This window comes from Chiloscyllium plagiosum, chromosome 17, assembly GCF_004010195.1.
Source record: "Chiloscyllium plagiosum isolate BGI_BamShark_2017 chromosome 17, ASM401019v2, whole genome shotgun sequence".
Taxonomy (NCBI): domain Eukaryota; kingdom Metazoa; phylum Chordata; class Chondrichthyes; order Orectolobiformes; family Hemiscylliidae; genus Chiloscyllium; species Chiloscyllium plagiosum.
This window is the reverse complement of record NC_057726.1, coordinates 50,979,521-51,002,594: the sequence shown is the minus strand read 5'-3', so window position 1 is coordinate 51,002,594 and position 23,074 is coordinate 50,979,521. Positions and strand designations below refer to the sequence as shown.

The window sequence follows — 23,074 nt, the reverse complement described above, 5'->3', positions numbered from 1 at the left end:
AGCCCTTCATCAGGAATACAGGCAGAGAGCCTGAAGGGTGGAGAGGTAAGTGAGAGGACGGTGTGGGTGAGGAGAAAGTAGCATAGAGTACAATAGGTGAGTGGGGGAGGAGATGAAGGTGATAGGTCAGGGAGGAGAGGGTGGAGTGGATAGGTGGAAAAGAAGATAGGCAGGTAGGACAAGTCATGGGGACAGTGCTGAGTTGCAGTGGGAGAGGGACTCCCTGAGATTCTTGTAGAGAGAGGAGGAAAACTTCTTCAAGGCAGGCATCCTTGCAAGAGGATTCGCAGTAGGGTTAAAATCAACGAGGTAAAAACAATGACTGCAGATGCTGGAAACCAGATTCTGGATCAATGGTGCTGGAAGAGCACAGCAGTTCAGGCAGCATCCGAGGAGCTTCAGCAAAATCGACGTTTCGGGTAAAAGCCCTTCATCAGGAAAATTCTATTGCAATTAATATTCTGTGACTATTCCTAATAGCATCCTGCACGTTAGCCTTCAGGACTTATTGATAAGGACACCTAGGCCACTTTGCATATCTACACTGACCAATCTCTTACCATTTGAGAAATACTCTGCATATCTGTTCTTCCTACTATAGTGGATAATCTCACATGTTTCCAAATTATATGCCATCCATCATGACCTAAGCTACTCACTAAGCCTGTTGAAATCTTTCGCATAACACAGATTCTTGCTTAGTTTTCTATCATCTGAAAATCTAGAAATACTACATTTGTTATAGACACAAATCATAGAATCCCTACAGTGTGGAAACAGGCCCTTCATCCCAACAAGTCCACACCAACCCATCCTGACCCATTCCCCCTACCCTATTACTTCACATTTACCCCTGACCAATGCACCTAACCTACAAATCCTTGAACACTAGGGACAATTTAACATGGCCAATTCACCGAACCTGCACATCTTTGGATTGTGGGAGGAAACCCACACAGACGTAGGGAGAATGTGCAAACTCCACACAGACAGTCGCCCGAGGCTCGAGCTGAATCTGTGTCCCTGGCACTGAAAGGCAGCAGTACTAACCACTTAGACCACCGTGCCACCACGGTGTTCCTCGCATCAAAACCTTGATATTTATTGTATATCGCTGGTACCTAAATACTAATCTTTGCAATATCCCACTAATCACAGCCTTTCAAAGTGAGATTGACCTGTTTATCCATACTCTCTGTTATTCATATAGTCAGGACTGCCTCCCATTCTCTATGAGAGAAGCTAATATCTCCCTTATTCTCAAGAGAGGGAAAGCCCCCGAGGACTGTCCTTCGTACAGGCCCATCTTACTGTTAAACGTGGATTTTAAAATTCTGTCGAAAACGCTGGCACTGAGGTTGGAGAAGGTCTTGCCCTCTATTGTAAAGGAGGATTGGGCAGGTTTTATTAAGGGCCCCAGCTCCTCTAACAATATTAGAAGAGTACTGAATATGGTCTGGGTGTGCCAGCAAGGGTTGATTCTGGGCTTGGTAGTCTCCCTGGATGCAGAGAAAGCGTTTGGTTGGGTAGAGTGGCCGTACCTCTTTTATGTCCTAGAACGGTTTGGCCTTGGGGGGTGGTGGGGTTTTCGCCAGGTGGGTGGCAGTATTATATAGCGACCCTAAGGCAGTGGTTCTCACTAATGGCATAAGGTCTGACAATTTTAATATTGCTAGAGGCAGCCGACAAGTGCCCCCTTTCAGCACTGCTGTTTACATTAGTGATTGAGCAATCCGGAGGGACCCCAATATAGTTGCCCCGAAGGTGGAAGCGGGGTGCGTAAAATCACCCTTTATGCAGATGACGTCCTTCTTTTTCTATCCAACCCGACAATATCGGTGCCCCGTTTAAAAGAAAATGTTTATCTATTTTACGCTTATCTCGGGTTAGAACTTTATGAAATTAGAGGCCATGCCTGTGGGGGGTCTTTTGGGAGTACACGATCATGAAGGTAATCTGATTCCCTTTCAGGTGGTCACAGGAAGGCTGTCTATATTTAGGCATTTTTATTTCTCCTGCCTTTGATCAATTATATAAAACTAATTTTGTGCATTTGCTTGAGAAGATAAGACAGGATCTACAGCGTTAGGAGGTTCTACCAATATCTTGGTTGGGTAGAATAGCTCTGCTTAAAATGAATGTTCTTTCTCGTTTATTATATCCCATGCGAATGCTCCCTCTAGTGCTACCTCGGCAATCGTTACAGAGGCTTAACAGTTGACTTGGTTCTTTCATCTTGCGCTGCAGGTGACCTCTTATTAAGCTTGCTAAATTGCAGCTTCCACAGGAGATGGAGGAGGGGTAGAATGCCCAGGTTTCAAGAGATATCAAATACGTTCTTGATCATCCTATGTGAATGTCTGTGCTTGCCAGGACCTGAGGTCAATATGGCAGGACATCGAGGCCTCCCAGGCAAAACGCCCCCTCATTAATTTGCTGTTTATGGACAGGATGAAGATTGTGATGGAACATTGCAGAAACCTGATTGGCATTAACACGGTTAAAGCATGGAGAATGATGCAACAAAGCGAGAGCAATTTATATAAAACTTCCCTTTTTACTCCCATAGTAGGAATGCCACGATTTTGGCCAGAATCAATGGATTCTTGCTTTAAGTTATGGAAGTCTAGAGGAGTTTCCTGTCTGGGAGACTTATTTCGATCAGCTGAGCCTTAAATATGAATTGTCCACTAGGGACCTCTTTTGATATTTTCAGATTAGTGACTTTATACAGAAAAAGACCACACTATTGGTTAATTCCTATAAGTCTGATGTGGAGAGGGGAGTACTTCAGTCTACAGATGTTCTCTTGATTTATTAGGAGGTTGTGTCTTGAAAGACATTAGACAGCTATGTGAATCTGGACTCAGGAATTGGAAGTAGAGATCTCATCAGAGGGATGGGAGGATATTTGGGAGAATGTGAGGAAGATTTCAATCTGTAATAGGACACAGGCTATGCAACTGAAGGTTCTCCACAGGGCCTATTTGGCTCCAGAGCAGCTTGCGAAATTTATAAAAGGAACATCTCAGATGTGTCCCAAATGTAAAATAGATATTGACGCTCTTACTCATTGCTTGTAGTCATGTTGCAAGCTTTGCAGGTATCGGGGTGCTATAGCAAATGTTTTGGAAGAGGTCAAGGTAGATCCAGTGTCCCTCCTCTTGGGTCTGCTGAATCTGCCTTCTTTAGATGTGCATGGGAAGAAACTGTTTAATATTCTCTCGTATTGTGCGAGGCAGATCATTCTGATGAGCTGGGTCTCAGAAAATCCACCGTGCCTTTTAGGATGGCGTAGGTTAGTTATGGAGCATATCCCCCTGGACTTCCTTACGAGTATGGTGCACAGGAAAACTGAACATTTTTTATAGGACGTGGCGGCCCTTATTGAACTATATAGACACACACTTGTTGGCTATATTGACTAGGGCCTAAGTGTAGCTGCGAGGGCTGTGTCTAGCGGGCTGGGGGCCCTTGAGAGGAAGAGTCGCGAATAAATATGGGTATACCAACTGCACTCCATTCCAATCCTTTGTACTCCTCTGGTCAAGGTAAAGTTGCTCATCAGGTTTATTATCCACTGTCCTTTTAGAATCCTAAAAAGAACACCTCTCAAGAATCCTCAAAACACCTCTCAATCTATACCATGGTACTTTAAAATCCAGCATCTCTCTTTCACTAATTGAAATAGAATTAATCAGAATTCTGATTCAACATATTCTAACTCTGAGCAATTTAACAAAGCAAAATTCTTGTGGGAATGGAGGGAAACTCTTCATAATTTATAAAAGCCGAATGACCCTGAAAAGTCTTCCAAGCACCTTAAAGGAACTAAAGCTTGAAGGCTTTAATTCAGGCAGTGGCACAGATAAACTGTGAGAGGTCAGTGAAATGGTCTTCCTTACTCTGCAGACCTGAGGAAACAACCTCATAGATAGGAGAAACGGTTGAAGAGAGAGTCAGAGGGAGCTCTTGAGACAAAAACGTATTTTACTCTCTAATATACAAAAATAAACAATGAATTATTAGCAAGTGCGAAAAGTCTGGGTCAAGACTACTGGCTCAGAGAGAGAAATCAAAGCTGCCTGAAATCTGGGGTTGGTAAAGTAACAGACAGTACAGGTCAGAGAGAGTAAGAGGGGGAGAATGTCTTTGAAATCTCTTGAAAATTAAACATTTATACCAAATATTAAAATATTTATAGTATTGAGCTAACAGATTTTATCAAAAGAACAAGACGGAGGACATGTTTCTAACATTAGAGGACAGGGAAAAGTTGGGAATTGGGACGGATATGTCTTTTGATTAAATTTAAAATATAAGCTATAAGTATTAATTTAACCTGGAGCAGAGTTTTGTAGAGGAATAAGACAGTGCTATTTTCTGGGTCTGTAGATTGTGAAGGAGCAAAAATGGCCTTTAGTAGAGTGATATACTTTTCTTGTCGGATGTGGGAGTTTAGGGAGAGCTTATGGGTTAATGCGGATTATATCTGCAATAAGTGCTGTTGGTTGTGAATCGTATCAGATCGAATGGATTGGTTGGAGAGACAGTTAGGGGCAATGAGGAATTTGCAACAGCAAGGGGATGTGATGGATGACAGTTATAGGAAGGAGGAAAATTCATAGATACAGTCACATAGATGACTTAACTCCTGGAAACGTAAGGGAGGTAGGCAGTTCGTGCAGGAGTCTTCTGTGGCTATCTCCATTTCAAGCAAGTATGCTGTTTTGAAAAATGTAGGGGGTGATGGATTGTAAGGAGGAATTTAACACAAACAGCCAAGTTTCTGGTATTGAGACTGGCTCTAATGCAATGAGGGGTACGTTGGGTTCCACGAGATCAATTGTGTTAGGGGATTCTGTAGTCCGACAGATGTTCTGTGGCCAGTAGCAAAAAAGCAGAATGGTGTGTTGTTTCCCTGGTTCCAGGATCAAGGATGTCTCAGAGAGGGTGCAGAATGTTCTCAAGGGGGATAGGGGCCAGCAGGAGGTTATTGTACACATTGAAACCAACAACATTGGAAGGGAAAAGATTGAGATTCTAAAGGGAGATTACAGAGAGTAGACAGGAATTTAAAAAGGAGGTCCTCGAGAGTAGTAATATCTGGATTACCCCCGGTGCTACAAGCTAGTGAGAGCAGGAATAGGAGGATAGAGCAGATGAATGCATGGCTGAGGAGCTGGTGTATGGGAGAAGGATTCACATTTTTGGATCATTGGAATCTCTTTTGGGGTAGAAGTGACTCCTGCACAAGAAGAACCTAAATTGGAAGGGGACTAATATACTGGCAGGGAGGTTTGCTCGAACTGCTTGGGAGGATTTAAACTAGTAAGGTGGGGAGGGGGGAACCCAGGGAGATAGTAAGGAAAGAGATCAATTTGAGACTGGTACAGTTGGGAACAGAAGTCAGTCAGTCAGTCAGGGCAGGCAGGGACTCGGGAGGATGAATAAATTGAACTGCATTTATTTCAATGCAAGGGGCCTAATAGGAAAGGCAGATGAACTCAGGGCATGGTTAGGAACATGGGACTGGGATATCATAGCAATTACAGAAACATGGCTCAGGGATGGGCAGGACTGGCAGCTTAATGTTCCAGGATACAAATGCTACAGGAAGGATAGAAAGGGAGGCAAAAGAGGAGAGGGAGTGGCGTTTTTGATAAGGGATAGCATTACAGCTGTGCTGAGGGAGGATATTCCCAGGAATATGTCCAGGGAAATTATTTGGGTGAACTGAGAAATAAGAAAGGGATGATCACCTTATTGGGATTGTATTATAGACACCCTAATAGTCAGAGGGAAATTGAGAAACAAACTTGTAAGGAGATCTCAGCTATCTGTAAGAATAAAAGGGTAGTTATGGTAGGGGATTTTAATTTTCCAAACATAGACTGGGACTGCCATAGTGTTAAGGGTTTACATGGAGAGGAATTGGTTAAGTGTGTTCAAGAACATTTTCTGATTCAATATTTGGATGTACCTACTCGAGAAGGTGCAAAACTAGACCTACTCTTGGGAAATAAGGCAGGGCAGGTGACTGAAGCGTCAGTGGGGGAGCACTTTGGAGCCAGTGACCATAATTCTATTTGTTTTAAAATAGTGATGGAAAAGGATAGACCAGATCTAAAAGTTGAAGTTCTAAATTGGAGAAAGGCAAATTTTGACAATATTAGGCAAAAACTTTCAAAAGCTGATTGGGGGCAATTGTCCGCAGGTAAAGGGACAGCTGGAAAATGGGAAGCCTTCAGGAATGATATCACGAGAGTCCAGGCACAGTATATTCCTGTTAGGGTGAAAGGAAATGCTGGTAGGTATAGGGAATGCTGGATGCCTAAAGAAATTTAGGGTTTGGTTAAGAAAAAGGAGGAAGCATATATAAGGTATAGACAGGATAGATCGAGTGAATTCTTAGAAGAGTATAAGGGACTATACTTAAGAGGGAAATCAGGAGGGCAAAAAGGTGACGTGAGAGCTTTGGCAAATCGAACTAAGGAGAATCCAAAGGGTTTTTACAAGTTCATTAAGGACAGAAGGGTAACTAGGGAGAGAATAGGGCCCCTCAAAGATCAGCAAGGCAACCTTTGTGTGGAGCCACAGAAAATGGGGGAGATACTAAACGAGTATCTTGCATCAGTAATTACTGTGGAAAAGGACATGAAAGATATAGACTGTAGGGAAATAGATGGTGACATCTTGAAAATGTCCATATTACAGAGGAGGAAGTGCTGGATGTCTTGGAATGCATAAAAGTGGATAAATCCCCAGGACCTGATCAAGTGTACCCTAGAATTCTGTGGGAAGCTCAGGAAGAGATTGCTGGGCCTCTTGCTGAGATATTGTATCATTGATAGTCACAGGTGAGGTGCCGGAAGACTGGAGGTTGGCTAACATGGTGCCACTGTTTAAGAAGGGTGGTAAGGAGCAAGGACTGATTCGGGATAGTCAACATGGCTTTGTGCGTGGGAAATCATGTCTCACAAACTTGATTGAGTTTTTTGAGGAAGTAACAAAGAGGATTAATGAGGGCAGAGCAGTAGATGTGATCTATATGGACTTCAGTAAGGCGTTTGACAAGGTTCCCTATGGGAGATTGGTTAGCAAGGTTAGATCTAACAGGATAACTGGCTCAAAGGTAGATGACAGAGGGTGGTGGTGGAGGGTTGTCTTTCAGACTTGAGGCCTGTGACCAGTGAAGTATCACAAGGATTGATGCTGGGTTCACTACTTTTCGTCAATTGTATAAATGATCCGGGGTATGAACATAGGAGGTGTAGTTAGTAAATTTGCAGATGACACCAAAATTGGAGGTTTAGTGGACAGCAAAGAAGGTTACCTCAGATTACAACAGGATCTTGACCAGATGGGCCAATGGGCTGAGAAGTGGCAGTTGGAGTTTAATTCAGATAAATGCGAGGTGCTGCATTTTGGGAAAGCAAATCTTAGCAGGATGTATACACTTAATGGTAAGGTCCTAGGGAGTGTTGCTGAACAAAGAGATTTTGGAGTGCAGGTTCATGGCTCCTTGAAAGTGAAGTTGCAGGTAGATAGGATAGTGAGGAAGGCGTTTGGTATACCTTTCTTTATCAGTCAGAGTATTGCGTACAGGAGTTGAGAGGTCATGTTACGGCTGTACAGGACATTGGTTAGGCCACTGTTAGAATATTGCGTGCAATTCTGGTCTCCTTCCTATCGGAATGATGTTGTGAAACTTGGAAGGGTTCAGAAAAGATTTACAAGGATGTTGCCAGGGTTGGGGGATTTGAGCTATAGGGAGAGGCTGGACAGGCTGGGGCTGTTTTCCCTGGAGCATCGGCTGCTGAAGGGTGACCTTATAGAGTTTTATAAAATTATGTGGTGCATGGATAGAATAAATAGACAAAGTCTTTTCCCTGGGGTGGGCGAGTCTAGAACTACAGTTGCAACATTTAAAAGACATTTGGATGGGTATATAAATAGGAGGGGTTTGGAAGGATATCGGCTGGGTGCTGGCAGGTAGGACTGGATTGGGTTGGGATATCTGGTCGGCATGGAAGGGTTGGACCAAAGGGTCTGTTTGCGTGCTGTACATCTCTATGACTCTATGACCACATATAGAAATAAGAAGTGATTAAATAAATAATAAAACTGAAAGAGAGCAGGCCCAAGGATCCCAGATGTGAAAGAGCAATGGAGGATTTTCCCCATTACTGATGGAAGGATTTTTATTTACGGATTAAGTCTTTTTATAAACATTCACCGGATGGATTGTGCTGGGTGGTTGAAGTGGTTGCTTTGATATTCCAAAGTACACTTAGAAAGAATCCATACAGCTTCCAGGTTTATAAATGACCAAAGGTGGTTGTACGTCTGATACTCTTGGTGTAATCAAGTGTGGTTCTCCTGGAAACCTCAGTGCATGAAGTGAGAAGCCAAGCTGCAGTTGCCAGCTGTTATCGTTACTCCCAGGTCTGGTTAGAAGACATAACAGGACTGAGGCTATAGGTAGGCACAAATAATTACTGTACCTACACCCGAAATGTGTTACATTTGAATACAGTATCCAGGTATTCCAGGAGACTCTACGGGCAGAATTCTACTGAATAGACTCACATTAAAGGGATCAGGAATAGGTCAGAAACTTGTTGTTTGGTTAACAAACTTTGCCACAATTCTTTAGTTCAGCCATGCCATTCACATACTTCTCTCAGATTCCCCGTGAGCTTGTTAAAACCTGCACCTTGTCTGGAGAAGAATCTCTCATTAAAGAGATCCTGGCAAGAGTTAGAAATGTTGAATTAAACAATGCCTCCCAGCAACCATAGAAATGAAAATTCTGCTCCACTGTTCCCTACACACCACCACCTTTAGATTAGATTAGATTACAGTGTGGAAACAGGCCCTTCGGCCCAACAAGTCCACACCGACCCGCCGAAGCGCAACCCACCCATACCCCTACATTTACCCCTTACCTAACACTACAGGCAATTTAGCATGGCCAATTCACCTGACCTGCACATCTTTGGATTGTGGGAGGAAACCGGAGCACCCGGAGGAAACCCACGCAGACACGGGGAGAATGTGCAAACTCCACACAGTCAGTCGCCTGAGGCGGGAATTGAACCCGGGTCTCCGGCCCTGTGAGGCAGCAGTGCTAACCACTGTGCCACCGTGCCGCCCACCTTGAAATTCCTGTATCCATAACTCTTCCCTGGAATCCTGCTGTTAGATATAAGGGATTGAAATGGAACACTGGGCACAACTATCCCCTCCCTGGCGATGTTGAGAAAGATGGCGCAAAGGGTGAATAATTGGATAGATTGATACTGGAATGATACCCACCCTTTCTCATCACCTCAGCAATTAAATCCTGGATAAAAAGGCCCATAAACAACCTTCATGACTCATCACTAACCCAATTAACTGCATAATGGAGAAAAGGGGATGATTTATCAACTGGGAGACCAGTGTGACCTGCCTGCTGGGTTGGGAAACTGACCACAGTTTGCCTCAATGTAGACCTATTTGGGGTAAGAATGGAGGACAAGTCTCTGTGTGGCTTTTTAGTGGATAGTTGGAGCTCAATCTGGTCTGTGTTCTCAATGGTGGGGCAGATAGTCAGTCATGCATGAAGACTAACAACCCCCCCACCCCCCCATAGTGCATAGAGCAATAAATTTTAGCTTCTCTTCCCCATGGATGGGAAAAAGAAGCTATATTTTCAAACTGGATGGGAATGGTGAGGAGCTGAGCAGTAGGAGTAAGTTCCTTCGAATCTGGATGCAGTGCCCCAACACATCTATCGACCTCGTGCAAGTTGGAAAGGTGAGTGGCTCCAATGTTTGGGCATCAACCTCCCACGCTTCAAAATGGTGGTTACAGACAGCATTTGTGAATGAACAGTAGTATTAACTGAAGCTCTATAGAAAACTATACAATCTGATTGGATCAAAGATGTCCAGTTCTAAAATGTAAAAAATCTAAAACAGTTGATAAAAATCATAAGCCCACAAAACATTATAAACAATTGTGTTAATTTTGATCCAATATTGTACTTCTTTCTCTTTCTACATTTAAAACAAAACTGTGCTCTTTGCTGAATACAGTTGGATGAAGATGGTCTTGGTGATTTATTTTGTTAAATGACATTCAGCTCAACCTTGTAAAAAATGGAATCTGACCAGAGTTAAATATCGAGGATTACAAGGGTAGATTTTATGAATTAGTTGTCCCGGTGCAAATGTTTGTGTATTTGAAGCACAAATGGGCAGTATGGTCATATTGCAGCTTCACTAATTTTCCACATATTTGTTTTAATGAATATAAAATTGGATGTGAAACCTGTTAAATGGCTGAGCTGGACTCTGGGTTTGAAATCAGAAATGTCAGCACTGAGAGGTAATACTAATCAACTTAACTGTTTCAATTCTGAGCCTCTCGAGTAATTTAATTGAGACTTGTTAATGTGGCATTTTGCTGAAGAAATCCTTTTCCTAAGGGTAACATATTCTTGTAATTGACAGCTGGCCATCTATTACATTTGTAGGTTGCTCGAAATGAGAAACAGTGGAAAACCTGGTATGATAAAGATGCTCCAGAAGAGGAGGAGCTTATGCCTGATGGTTACCATCAATCTCTGGACTGTTTTGGCAAGCTCTTATTGGTCCGATCCTGGTGTCCAGATAGAACAATTGCACAGGTGGAACTTTTGAAAATAAAAACTGTCTTCATAGCTTCCTTCTGTAAGGCCATCACTTTATCATTAAATTACATCAAAATTATATAACAGAGGCAGGCTGATCCATCTAACCAGTCCATGTAGCTGTTGATCCTGCACTCAGTCAGTAGTCCTAGCCCTATGGGCCCACTCTGTTCTCATTTTGCTTTATTCTTTTTCACCCAGTTTATTTCTAAACTTTCAACATGACAGTACTTCCATTTCATCAAAACACCATCAACTCTACCATTCCTAATACATAGCTAATTGGATTTCCAATCTTCCCTGACAAGAGTAATCTCGTACTGTTTGATCCCATTGCAATCACAGGGACGGAGGAGCAGAAGGAGGCCATTCTGACTCTGAGCCTGCTCTGTCATTCAGTAAGATCATGCCTGATCTGGTTGTGGGCTCAAATACACTTTTCTCTTTGCCTTATTTGATGGTCCTGTTCTCAGCTAATCCACCCTAGACCATTGCTTCAGACAGTGGATAGTAATTTGCTCTGGGCATTCCTGCTTTAGCCTATCCTTCCTTGCTTTTCTAACATCTGGATACTTGCCAGTGCTTCAAAAACTACCAATACCCTGTTCCTCAATGGGATGACTGCTTTTGAAACTTTTGTTGCAGACGTTTCTTTCTCATTCCCTGATGTATTGAGTTGTCTCTGTAATCATAAACTTAAAGAATCTCAATTGGGACAATTCCCTCAGATGATGTTTGTTTAGATAATAGCTTTGTTTTTGTTGGCTTTCAAATTTATTTGCATTGAATTTGATTGTCTTTGGAAATTTAATTTTAAGGGAGGTTGGGCATTCCTTCAGAACTGCCACTTATTTCAAGGATGAGTTGATGGACACAGTTACAGAAACTGATGTTAACCTGAAACTCCCACATCTAGCAAGAACTGTATGTCATTACTCCTTCTGAAATGCCATTCTTAAAACTTTGTGTAGTCTCTCAATATGAGAATCATTGACTACCCATTTCTTCAAAGAGAAATAAAGAGTCCTATGCAATTAATTTTGCTTTTGAGAGTTGCTCATTTGCACCTGGTAGACAAACACAGAGGTCTAGACGTTTGAGCCCTCAAACCTCTAATTTGGAGGCAAGAGTGAAAATAACTGGTTCAAAGCAGTTATTCTAAGTATAACTGCCTCTTAAATTGAGTGACCTCACTGCCTCATTGACTGAAGTCAGGTAACTGCATAATTACCTGTCAGGTGCTGCCTATTCTCAGTAGACCATCAACAAGTCACAGTTTAATAAGTTGATCTTAGTGCATTTGTATTCAGCTATGGTAAGAAGTGCAAAATGGAGAAACCTTTCTCACCTAGCTATACCTTTGAACATTTTAAGTGTTTCAGATATAATAATAAAATGCTTGCCTTTGAAAATCAGAAGCTCCAATAATTATTTTTATACATCTAGGCTCGCAAATACATCATTGATTCCATGGGTGAGAAGTATGCAGAAGGTGTTATTCTGGACCTTGAGAAAAGCTGGGAGGAATCTGACACCAGGACACCTCTCATCTGTTTCCTCTCCATGGGCTCTGATCCTACAGACCGCATCATTGCTCTTGGAAAGAGATTGAAAATTGAGACCCGCTATGTTTCAATGGGCCAGGGCCAAGAGACGCATGCACGCAGATTGTTGCAGCAGACTATGTCAAGTGTAAGAGGATTACCATTAATTTCCAGTTTCTGTACAAACCAGTGCTTCCAAAAGCTGAGATCTGTCTCCTCAAATAAACTGCACTTATCTCTTTTTTTTCTTTAAGTTGACAGTCTAGTTCAAAGAGCATTTTTTTTCTGAGATTGTGCAATTTTATAATATAATTATCTTCCAAACATTCTACTATTATAGAGATTTGGACCACATCTTGTGTCAACATATTGCCACAGGACAATAGAGGTAATTGAATCCAAAGCCAGATGGTGAAGAATGAAATTAGGCACCATTCCTTTTCCTTGGTAATAAGTGTATTTACAAAATGTAACGCTGTGAATGTCTGCCTTCTACCTATCAGTGTTTCAGCAGTTTCTGTTTATAAGTGGCCCAAATTCTTAATTAAACCATGCCCTTCACTTGTATATTTTAACAATACAATTAACATACAATTTACAATTAACTTGAGAATACTGTGAATTGAGTATAACCCCAGTCTTTTTTTAACTGGTAAATTCTTGGTCTCAGCAACTTCATGAAGTGATTTGGAAAGTGGAGCCCAGACATTAACCAATGAAGAGAAGGGACATTTCAGAAAAAGAGTCAACTTCAGGATGTTAGTGTAAAACTAAAAGAAAAACTTGTCATGAGTAAATTACTACTTATCTCCACCTTTAGATAATAACTTTGTTTTTTGGTGGCTTTCAAATTTATTTGCATTGAATTTAATTGTCTTGGGAAATTTAATTTTAAGGGAGGTTGGGCACTCCTTCAGAACTGCCACTTAGGACTGGATTTCATGGATGAATTGATGGACACAGTTACAGAAACTGAGAGTATTGACAAATCATTCCGACTATGGATAACCACCGAGGTCCACAGGCTCTTCCCTATTACGCTGCTGCAAATGGGGATAAAGTTTACCAATGAACCACCACAAGGATTAAAAGCTGGTCTGAAGCGAACATTTACAGGTAGAAAAGTCACTGGTTAGATTAATATGTGTAATAACTTTATACGATAATATCTTCCCAGTTTCCATGTGTTCATGCATACATAAACAGGCATCAAACCAGATAAAAATTTAAAATTACTTTCCCTTCCTTTATGTTATCTCCTATCCTCCCCAGAATATATTGATAGATGGTTCAATGAGTTTTGGCTGCTCTTCCTTGCACCTTATGTAAGTTAAATCTCTTCATATGTAAGCAATGTTAATGAGTGTAAGCAGGAGAGGGATGGGATACTGTAACCTAATGATGGTGAGAGGAACAGTGAGAGGGAGTGACCAGTGGGATGGTGACAGGAGCAGTGAGACAAGTGACCAGTGAGATGATGAGGGGTAGTGACCAGTTGGATGGTCAGGGGAGCAGTGAGGGGAATGACCAGTAGGATAGTGAGGGGACTGAGCAGTGGTATGGTGAGGGGGAGTGACCAGTGAGGTGGTGAGGGAGAGTGACTAGTGGGATGGTGAGGGGAATGACCAGTGGGATGGTGAAAGGAGCAGTGAGCGGAGTGACCAGTGAGGTGGTGAGGGTGGAGTGACCAGTGGGATGGTGAGAGGAGCAGTGAGCGGAGTGACCAGTGAGATGGTGAGGGTGGAGTGGCCAGTGGGACGGTTGGAGGAGCAGTGAGGGGTGTGACCAGTTGGATGGTAAGGGGGAGTGACTAGTGGGCTGGTCAGGGGAGCAGCAAGGAGAGTCTTCCGGTGAGACATTGAAGATGGAGTAGGGTGTAGGGCGGCCAGGAGAATGGCCAGGGAAGTGCAACAATTACAATGCAATACTTCAGCCTGTGGTCCCAATGTTTGAGCCCAGTGTGGTGTGGGTTAACAATGATGTTGCCTACTGCACCAACTTGCAGTTCAAGTACATTGGCAACAGATACTCCAATATTAATAATGATCTGCAACAGGAACTTCTCTTAAAAAACAATGAATTGTCTTTGTTCATCCAGAAATTATACAAAAATGCTTCTAAGTTTTTGTTTCATTAAAACTGCCCAAATGAATTATTTTTGTAAAATTAAGTATAAATTGGATTTTGAACTGGCGGTGCATGGCTATGTACATTGCCATTTGCATTTGTGTAAATCTTTCATGGATTGAGACAGATGCTTATTTAAGAGGTTTCCAACACTTCGGCAGTTACAGAAAAACTGCATAAGCTCAGGTAGCAAACAGTGTCTGCATCAAATAAATGATTCAAAGTCTATACGGAAAATTTAAAGTAACCCTATGCTCAGTTGATAAAGTGTGTATGCTTGACTTTCTATGCTGATGGTTATAAAGCTACTTATTCTAAACACAACTTTCTCTTTTTCCATTTATGACAATCTCTTTATCCTTTTACTAATTTTCACTACAATTATTTCCATTGACAGTTTGAAAACCTACTTGTGTTTTAATAGTATGTAGCATTATATTTTTAAGCCTCAGTAATTTTCTTATTTTTTTAACCTTTATACCCTATGTAAAAGTATAGCTTGATTTTTACACCTTAGGTAGCTCACTATTTTTGTTGAACATTGAACTGCAATTGCTGAATTACTTTGAAAATTGTTTTATGTGTGATGATTAAATGTTATTTTTAGATCAGCATGTGTTTCCATGTGAGTGAACCATGGTGTTTCAGCTAGTTCCATTTGTCGAATTACTATGTGGCAATTCATTAGGACGTTTGGATGTAAATTCAGTATTCTCACAACTTGGAACTTAATTTTGAAGCCTTACCTGATCTTCATATTATGTTATCACTTTGCATGCTTTGTGTTGGCTCAGATGATCATATTTGACAATAGAGAGAATTGTCAAATACTCTCTGCCTTTCCAGTTTGAACCCAACAGATGGAAATGTTTTAAAAAGTTGAAATCTCCACCTCTTAGAAATATGGTGATCAAAAAAAATGTTGACTTATGTCATTTTCTGTACACCCCAAGTCTCTAATGGTATTATATAGATCTGATAATGTTGACAATGAATGCACTACTTATTTGAAACATTAATTGTCAGGCTGTGGACATCACTGGTAATGCTAACATTTATTTTACCACACTAGAGAAACTACCCTTTCTAAGTTCAGAGTCGACTATAACAATGTGGGACTGGAGTGATACATAGGCCAGACAACAGGTTTCTTGGCCTAAGAACATTTTATTTTTTGGTGAACTTGGATGGCTGATAAAGCTTTGTGTGTTGAAATTTGATGAATTATATGCAACATAATATTACTCTTCTACTGTCAACTCAATCTATCTATTTATAGTGTACATAAAAACTTCAAATAGCGTTCAAAAAATCTTATTTCTCATAATTTATGTTTTCGCTTTACTTATTTTCTTTCTTACAGTGCTCCCATATGAAAAAAATTGAAACTAAAGAAAAAAGCATACACCAATTCAATAGACAACAAGGGAAAGATTGACAAAAGGACATGTGAAAAGGTTAATAATAGCCTCACAAACAAATCATGTAGGAAGGGAAAGACGAAGTGCAGGATTAAGTTATCAATGAAAATTAAAATAATTTGTATTCAACAGATATATGAAGAACAAAAGAAAGCCTCAAGATAGTAAATTGTTCATTGAGGGATGTACTCAATAAACTCATTGGTAATGGTTGGAAACCTGGCAGAAATATGCAGTAATTACACTGTCTCGCTGTTTACCTGGGAGCCAAACATACTGGACCTGACATTATAAGAAGGGATTAAAAACAATATGATGTTTAAGATCAAATTAGGGAACTTACTTATGAATTGGGAACAGAAGGTGGTCATTTGGCTCATTAAGCTCCGAGGAGCAGGAAAATTGACGTTTCAGGCAAAAGCTTTCTGTCAGTCAATGAGATCATGGCTGGTCTGGAAAAGAATTGAATAACCAAATGAACTTTAGGGAGGATAAGATCCCTGGTCCAGATGGATTGCATTCTTGTATACTAAACAAATTAGGGAAGAGATTACAGAAACATTGTTATATATATGGAAAAGGGAGCTGTGCCAAAGAACTGATGGACAGTTATTATGATAATTATATTAAACTGATTAGTTTAAAGTCAATAATATGAAAGATATTGGAATGCTTACTCAAATTTGTAATAGAGAAGTATATTGACACTGAAAGTATTGGAAAGAGCAGTCAGTGGATTCTAAGAGTGAAATTCATATTTGACAAACCTCATTTGATTATTTGAAAAACTAACAGATGTTGGAGGGATGGGGATGTGTGTGGGGACATGTTTGGGGCTAGTGGTTTGGGTTGGGTTGGCTTTTGCTGTTAAGCACTGAATTGCACCAGATACTGAACAGTTTAACAATTCTAGGGTCAGTATCTGGATCAATGGCCCTTATGTAGCCTAAATCCCTAATCCTGAGATCAATGTAAGAGAGAGTTGTAGAGAATCCAGGGCAGTTCAAATCAGTCTGGCAGCAGTTTAAACTTCCTGAGCAATTACAAGAGCTGTGTGTGTATCAGGATGATGGATCTGAACTCAGCAGCAATTTACATTTAGTCTATCACTCCCAATACTCAAATATCCAGCCCATGGAGTCAGGGACAGGTAGCAAAAAGTATAGAAAATTGGCTACAAAACAATAAAGAATAGAGATTAAAGGTAATTACTCAGCCTGGGAAAAGGTGGAAAGTGATTTTTCACAAGGACCGACTATTGGAATCTACTGGAACTGCTGGTTTTCATCATTTACATACGTCATTTGAACTCAAGAATTACAAATACAATTTTAAAATTTGCAGATGACCCCATTTTGAGGAGTGCAGTTAAGGAAGACTGCAACACAATATAGAAAGACAAGAATGAACTTGCAGAATGTGTGTGTAACTGAAAAAGGAACTTCAATATTGAAAGTATGAGATGGTTAGAAGAATTGGCAAAAAGACTTAATAAGCCACATAATCCTTGGAAAATAATTGTTTATATGGGGTAAATGGATCTGTAGGTGCAGATATTACAAACCACTAAAAGTAAAGATGTAGATTTATCAGACCATAAAAAAGCAAAGCACATGGATTCATTTCTAGAAGGATAATATTGAAAAACAAGGGTATTATGTATGTAAGTTAGCTCGCTGAGCTTGAAGGTTTGTATTCAGATGTTTCGTCACCATACTAAGTAACATCATCAGGGAGAATCCCATCAATAAACACACCAATTTAGACCCCCATCTACCTTCCCTTGAAAAAAAGAACCGGAAATGACATCACCCACCTTAAGAAACCAAAACCTATAAATAGAGAGGCGGAACATACCACCAGCACTTCACTGGAGACTCTCATCGATGATGTTACATAGTCAGGGTAACAAAACATCTGAAAACAAACCTTCAAACACAGCGAGTTAATTTACATACTTATCATCAACCTGAGCTACAAATCTTCTCAAAAATCACTAACAGAGGTATTATGTTAAACTAATGTGGAATCTTGTTTAGACCACACTTCAGCACAATTTTGAAAAAATTAAAACTGGAGAAGGACCAAACAAAGCCTGAAATTATACAAGAACGGAGAAGCTCCATCTACCAGGAAGAATTGGATGAGCTTGGGTTTTCTTTCCCCTGTGGGAAAGAGAGTATTTAGTGGTGACGTGACAGAGGTCATTAGAATTATGAACAGGTTTGATCGGGTGGATCGAGAGATGTTTTCACATGTTGGCAACATTGGATCTGAGGGCCAAAATTTAACATAATTACCAATGAATCCAGTCTGGGAATTCAGGAGAAACGTCTTTCTCTAAAGAATGATTAGAACTTAGAATTAATTTAGCAGTAAATGTTGTGAAAGATATAACTGCATATAATGGGAAGCTAGATAACACAAGGTAGAAATGATTAGAAAGACAGGTTGATGCAGTTAAATTTCGAAGGTTGAAAAGGGGGCTGATGAGAAGCATAAACATCAATATGTTAGACTGAATGAAATGCATGTGTAACAATGAATTGTTTTTACATATTTTAATGCCTTCCTTAAAGATTTATATCAAACGCTCATGTCCTCAAGACCATTGCTTAAACCTGAGATGTGCCTTCGATGAATTGACAATTGACCATAGAATCAGAAATTTATTCAAATAAAGCTTGTAAATTTAAAGATTGCCGAGAGAATTTCACCAACGCAATTCTAATTTTATTGACTTTTAAGGTATCAGCCAAGACCAACTAGACATTAATAACACACCACATTGGAAACCCATGCTATATGCAATAGCTTTCCTTCATTCCACCGTGCAGGAAAGACGTAAGTTTGGACCTCTTGGCTGGAATATTCCTTATGAGTTTAATCAAGCTGATTTAAATGCTACAATTCAGTTTGTGCAAAACCACCTCGATGATACAGACAGCAAAAAGGTACAAAAACTTTTTCTCTGAGATGAACAGTTCATATTTTTAATTATAGCCATTTGGTTTTTGTTTCACTAAGTGTAATTATAATTCTAAATAATTCAAATTTCCTCTAAATGCTGGTGCATTGAAAGCAATATGGACTGATAGTGGTCCCCATTTCTTTCCTGTTCATGTTGCACATTGTAACAGAGGGGGAATATCAAAAATCGAGTGTAGTTGCATTCTGTTGGTACAAAAAGAGGTAGGCAGACTTAGAAATCCAAAACTCAAAAATAATGTTTTCTATGAAGTATTGGAGAAGGGAAATATTGCTATAGAGAACACTGATATTTGATACATAATTCCATGAAAATGTTATGTACTGAACAGCCTTTTAATGATCTTGTTTGTAAAAGAAAAACCTGCAGTTGTGTAGTTACTTAAATGAGGTAAAACCTCTCAAAGCTTTCAGTAGAGCTTAATCAGAAAGTTTTGGCACCTAGCTACATGTAAATTAGTGACCAAATGTTTGATCAACATGGTAAGTCTTACTGAGCCTTACTCAGTCTTACTAAGAAGGGAACACAAGAGCCTTATGTTTAAAAAACTGAAGACACAGCTGACAAAGATGGAAGAAAGAAAATCAGGGATGCAAATAAGGCCAGATTTGGAGGAACATCTTCAGAGGGCTGAAGGAGGTTATAAAAGTAGTGAGAGGTGAGGCCATTGAGGGGCTTTAAACAAAGAATGATAATTATCAGTTAAAGGTACTGCTGGATAAGGAAACACTGTATGTTGGTGAGCACAGACATGATGTATGAATATAACATGGTGAGACCTAGGATACCGGCAGCAAAGTTTGGATGAACGAAAGCATATATTGTGGATGAAGAACAGGAGGCCTCCAGGAGAGCTTTGCATTGTCTGAGTCCTTGGGGAACCAGAAGGATGGATGGGCTGAGGGGTGATAAAACAGTGGAGAAGGAGAATATATGTTGGGATGATCATCATATCGTCAGGTAAAATGCCTTTTACGTTTCTCAGTTAACCCACATAGGCACCAATTAAAAATGCAGACAGCTTGAACTGCTGTCCAGCCTCAACCTATGGCATTGAATGTCCAGCTGCTCAGAGCTGGATGAGAGTGATCGTTAAAAATTTTCACTCAGTTCTTGTCCTTCCTCTCCATATCTCCTCCTGAGAGCACGATTGAGATTGGTCAGTATGACCATTCAGAATGGTCACAGGCAAAAAGTTAAATTCTCTTATTCAGTCTCCCACATGCATTGTTTTCCAGGCAGGACTCTAATATCCCATTATCAATGGAATGAGAGATTTTCCCTCACTCTGCATTATTGACATCTGTGGTTTAAATTTTAGATTTTTTTGGAAATAGCTAATATGGGAATTGTCATTGACAGGTACCAATCAATAGAAATTATTTCCCAGCAAGAATTGCTTTCAGTAATTCTTTGTTATTTTGCTTTCTCAACTACCTCCTGTGTTGGAATTGTCCACCTTCTCTTATGTCCTTGTCAAGGTTAAAGCTTATCATCTGCAGACTGCACTCTATATCATAATAGAAAGTGATATTCGTTGTATCTGCTTGTCGTGTGATTGCATCTCATCATTTGATCTCTTTTTCTTAAACTGCATATTTCCAAAGTATTGTTATCAACTGTAATTTATATTTCAACCTGTCATTTCTAGTTTTAGTCTGGTTCTAGATTAATTGGAGAATGCATATATACTTGATCCTGTTTACCAGGGCCTATCTTGGAATACAGTTTACTACATGATTGGAGAAATCCAATATGGAGGTCGTGTCACAGATGATTACGATAAGCGACTGTTGAAAGCTTTTGCTAAAGTGTGGTTTGGTGAGCATATGTTTGGACCAAGCTTCTGCTTTTATAAAGATTACACCATCCCTAACTGTACTACAGTGGAACAATACTTGCAACATATACAGGTTTGTTTTTTTTTCCAAAAATCCATTTTTTTGCATGGTATATGTGATTGCATTGTGATTTTTTTCCTGACAATACTTCCATGGACACGGTAAATTAGTAGTAGGTTCAAGCATCTATGAGCATAAAGTTGTGCTTCATTTGGTTTGCTGTGACTTCAGAGATCCAGCTGTAATTAGTTTAGAAATCTGGGATAATTGAGTGGGAGAAGGTAACAGAGATAGCAAGGTGATGGCAGATGATAGATTGCAGATTGGAAATGAGTATAGTGTGCAGAAACCTGTTGAAGAATTGCAATACCCTATGCCTGTTATCTGTTATTATTTAAAAGCAATTAATTTATATAATACAATATAAAAGAAAGAAAATTTCAAGTAGCCTAAAAATTCCTACACAGAAAACAGTCTGTATCTGTCTAAATAATAAAAATATCTATGTCCACATTTCATATAAATCTTCTTTTATCGTATTTCCCTGTCATGCTTAGTTATAGGCAAATTCATTCTAGGCAAACTTCTCATACAGAATAATGATAACATGCAAAGAAAGAAAATAAAGATTTTATCTCAAATTCTGACTCCCAACCTAAGGCATATTGAAAGACTAAACAGTGGTATCCTTTATATATTTATTACCATTAAAAAATTCAACTAGATTATGTTTTGAGTGAAACTTTGCATTCATAAGGCAACTTTAACAAAAGAAAATATCTTTTATGTCTTGCAAAGTTTAACACTTTTTAATTGTGTGACATCCAATTTAACATAACCGATTCCATTCAATATTTGCTGCTGTATATAAAGACAAATACATATAACAGCTAATACAAATGGGTTTGCATTATGTACATAATAAAAAAGAATTATTTGATAATTTTTGTTAGAATGAGAGTGTGTATGAGAATGCTTTTGATTGTGGAAGCAAAAAGTTAAAACATGTAAAGTCATGCTGCATCAATTTGATGTGACTACAGTGGTTCCTATCTTAAATGATCAGTTTTAATAGCATTAATATGGCTTTTTGACATGTCCATCACAAAAAAGGACATAATATTAAACAAAAAGTGATACTTGGAAATGAAAATACTAGCCATACTGGAGCCTCAAAATGAAATGTACAAGACCAGTATGTCTCATTTGTCAGTTTTGCTGGTTATTTCTTTAAAGTTTCTCAATCAATCAATTACTTTTCAGACTGGAGTTGTTATTATGATGTAACGAAATGTGGAAATCAATTTGTCCAAAGCAAACGCCTTGAAACAACACGTTTGGTTTTGAAGAAAAACTTGCTTGTGCATGGTATTTTGAAAGGAGACTCTGGGAATTCTCCCAGTTTTCTGCATATAGTGCCATGGAGTCTGTTGCCATTCACCCATACCACCGAAATGAGTAAATGATCTTTGTCCAAAGTCTAAACTAAAACAGGGAATGGTGATTGCTGGAGATCTGAAATAAAAACAGAAATTGTTGGCAAAACTCAGCAGGTCGTGCAGCACCTGTGGGGAGAAAGCAGAGTTAACATGTTGAGTACAGTGACTGTTCTTCAGTTCTGCAATTTCTGGTTTTGTTTCACTTGCCCAAAGTCTCTTGGCTATTTCAACAAATAAGAATGAAATTGCTGGTGATAAAAATATAACTTCTTCATATATTGCACTATTAGCTGCAATTGAAAATGTTTCTGAGAGTTAAGAGTCAAAGGAAAAAAAGTTGTTTTTAACTCCTGTGATCCTTTCCATAAATACAATAGTTCAACTGTAAAATTCGAAGACTGATTTATCAAGCCAAATTTCATAGTTTGTTTCACTTTTTTCTAACATGGTGGTCTTCCACTGAAACAAAAGAATGGAATACTATGGATAAGGTTTTAACAAAAAAACAGTATATTATGCAAAAGAAAAAAGTGTAAACCAAGATTTTTACATGTAACATCATCTGAAAGCTTTCAAAACACAAAACAAAAATAGAGTTCCACCTTTCCCAGCAGTATCCCTTACAACACTCAAACACCAGAGAGAATTCCCTTCTCTATCCAGTTTTTAAGTTTGACTTAACCATTGCTTTCAATTCCAATGTTTCAGATTTTGAGATTCTTTTCGCTTCTCCGTTTAATATTTACACAACTGATCTGGGATTTTCTCATCTTTAATTGACCTCTTCAGGGTTCCAACAAAAGAATTCTGGTCTGGAACTTTCAAACTAAAACTTTTACTTATTTCCTAACTTTTCTGAACTAACTCCTCTCTCCAGGAGAAACTGTTTTATATGCCCAACTTTAACCAGGGCATCTACAAACTGAAGCCAAAAGTTTTCTAAGCTGAGTATATTCCCAAATCAATTCAGCTCCTGATGCTTCTAACTGAAAGCTGGCTCATGCTCTTCAATATTTATTCCATACAATTGTA

At 39.5% G+C, this 23,074-nt stretch overlaps 1 protein-coding gene across 1 annotated transcript in view; it reads left to right on the top strand.

Moving 5' to 3' along the window:
- LOC122558738 (dynein axonemal heavy chain 5-like) overlaps positions 1–23,074 on the top strand; it is a 274,642-nt gene that overhangs the window by 234,418 nt on the left and 17,150 nt on the right. Inside the window, exons 72-76 of the mRNA XM_043707530.1 lie at positions 10,526–10,678; positions 12,128–12,373; positions 13,122–13,341; positions 18,522–18,727; positions 20,472–20,675. Of these exons, the coding sequence (XP_043563465.1) occupies positions 10,526–10,678; positions 12,128–12,373; positions 13,122–13,341; positions 18,522–18,727; positions 20,472–20,675 (1,029 nt within the window). The remainder of the gene's footprint in view (positions 1–10,525; positions 10,679–12,127; positions 12,374–13,121; positions 13,342–18,521; positions 18,728–20,471; positions 20,676–23,074) is intronic.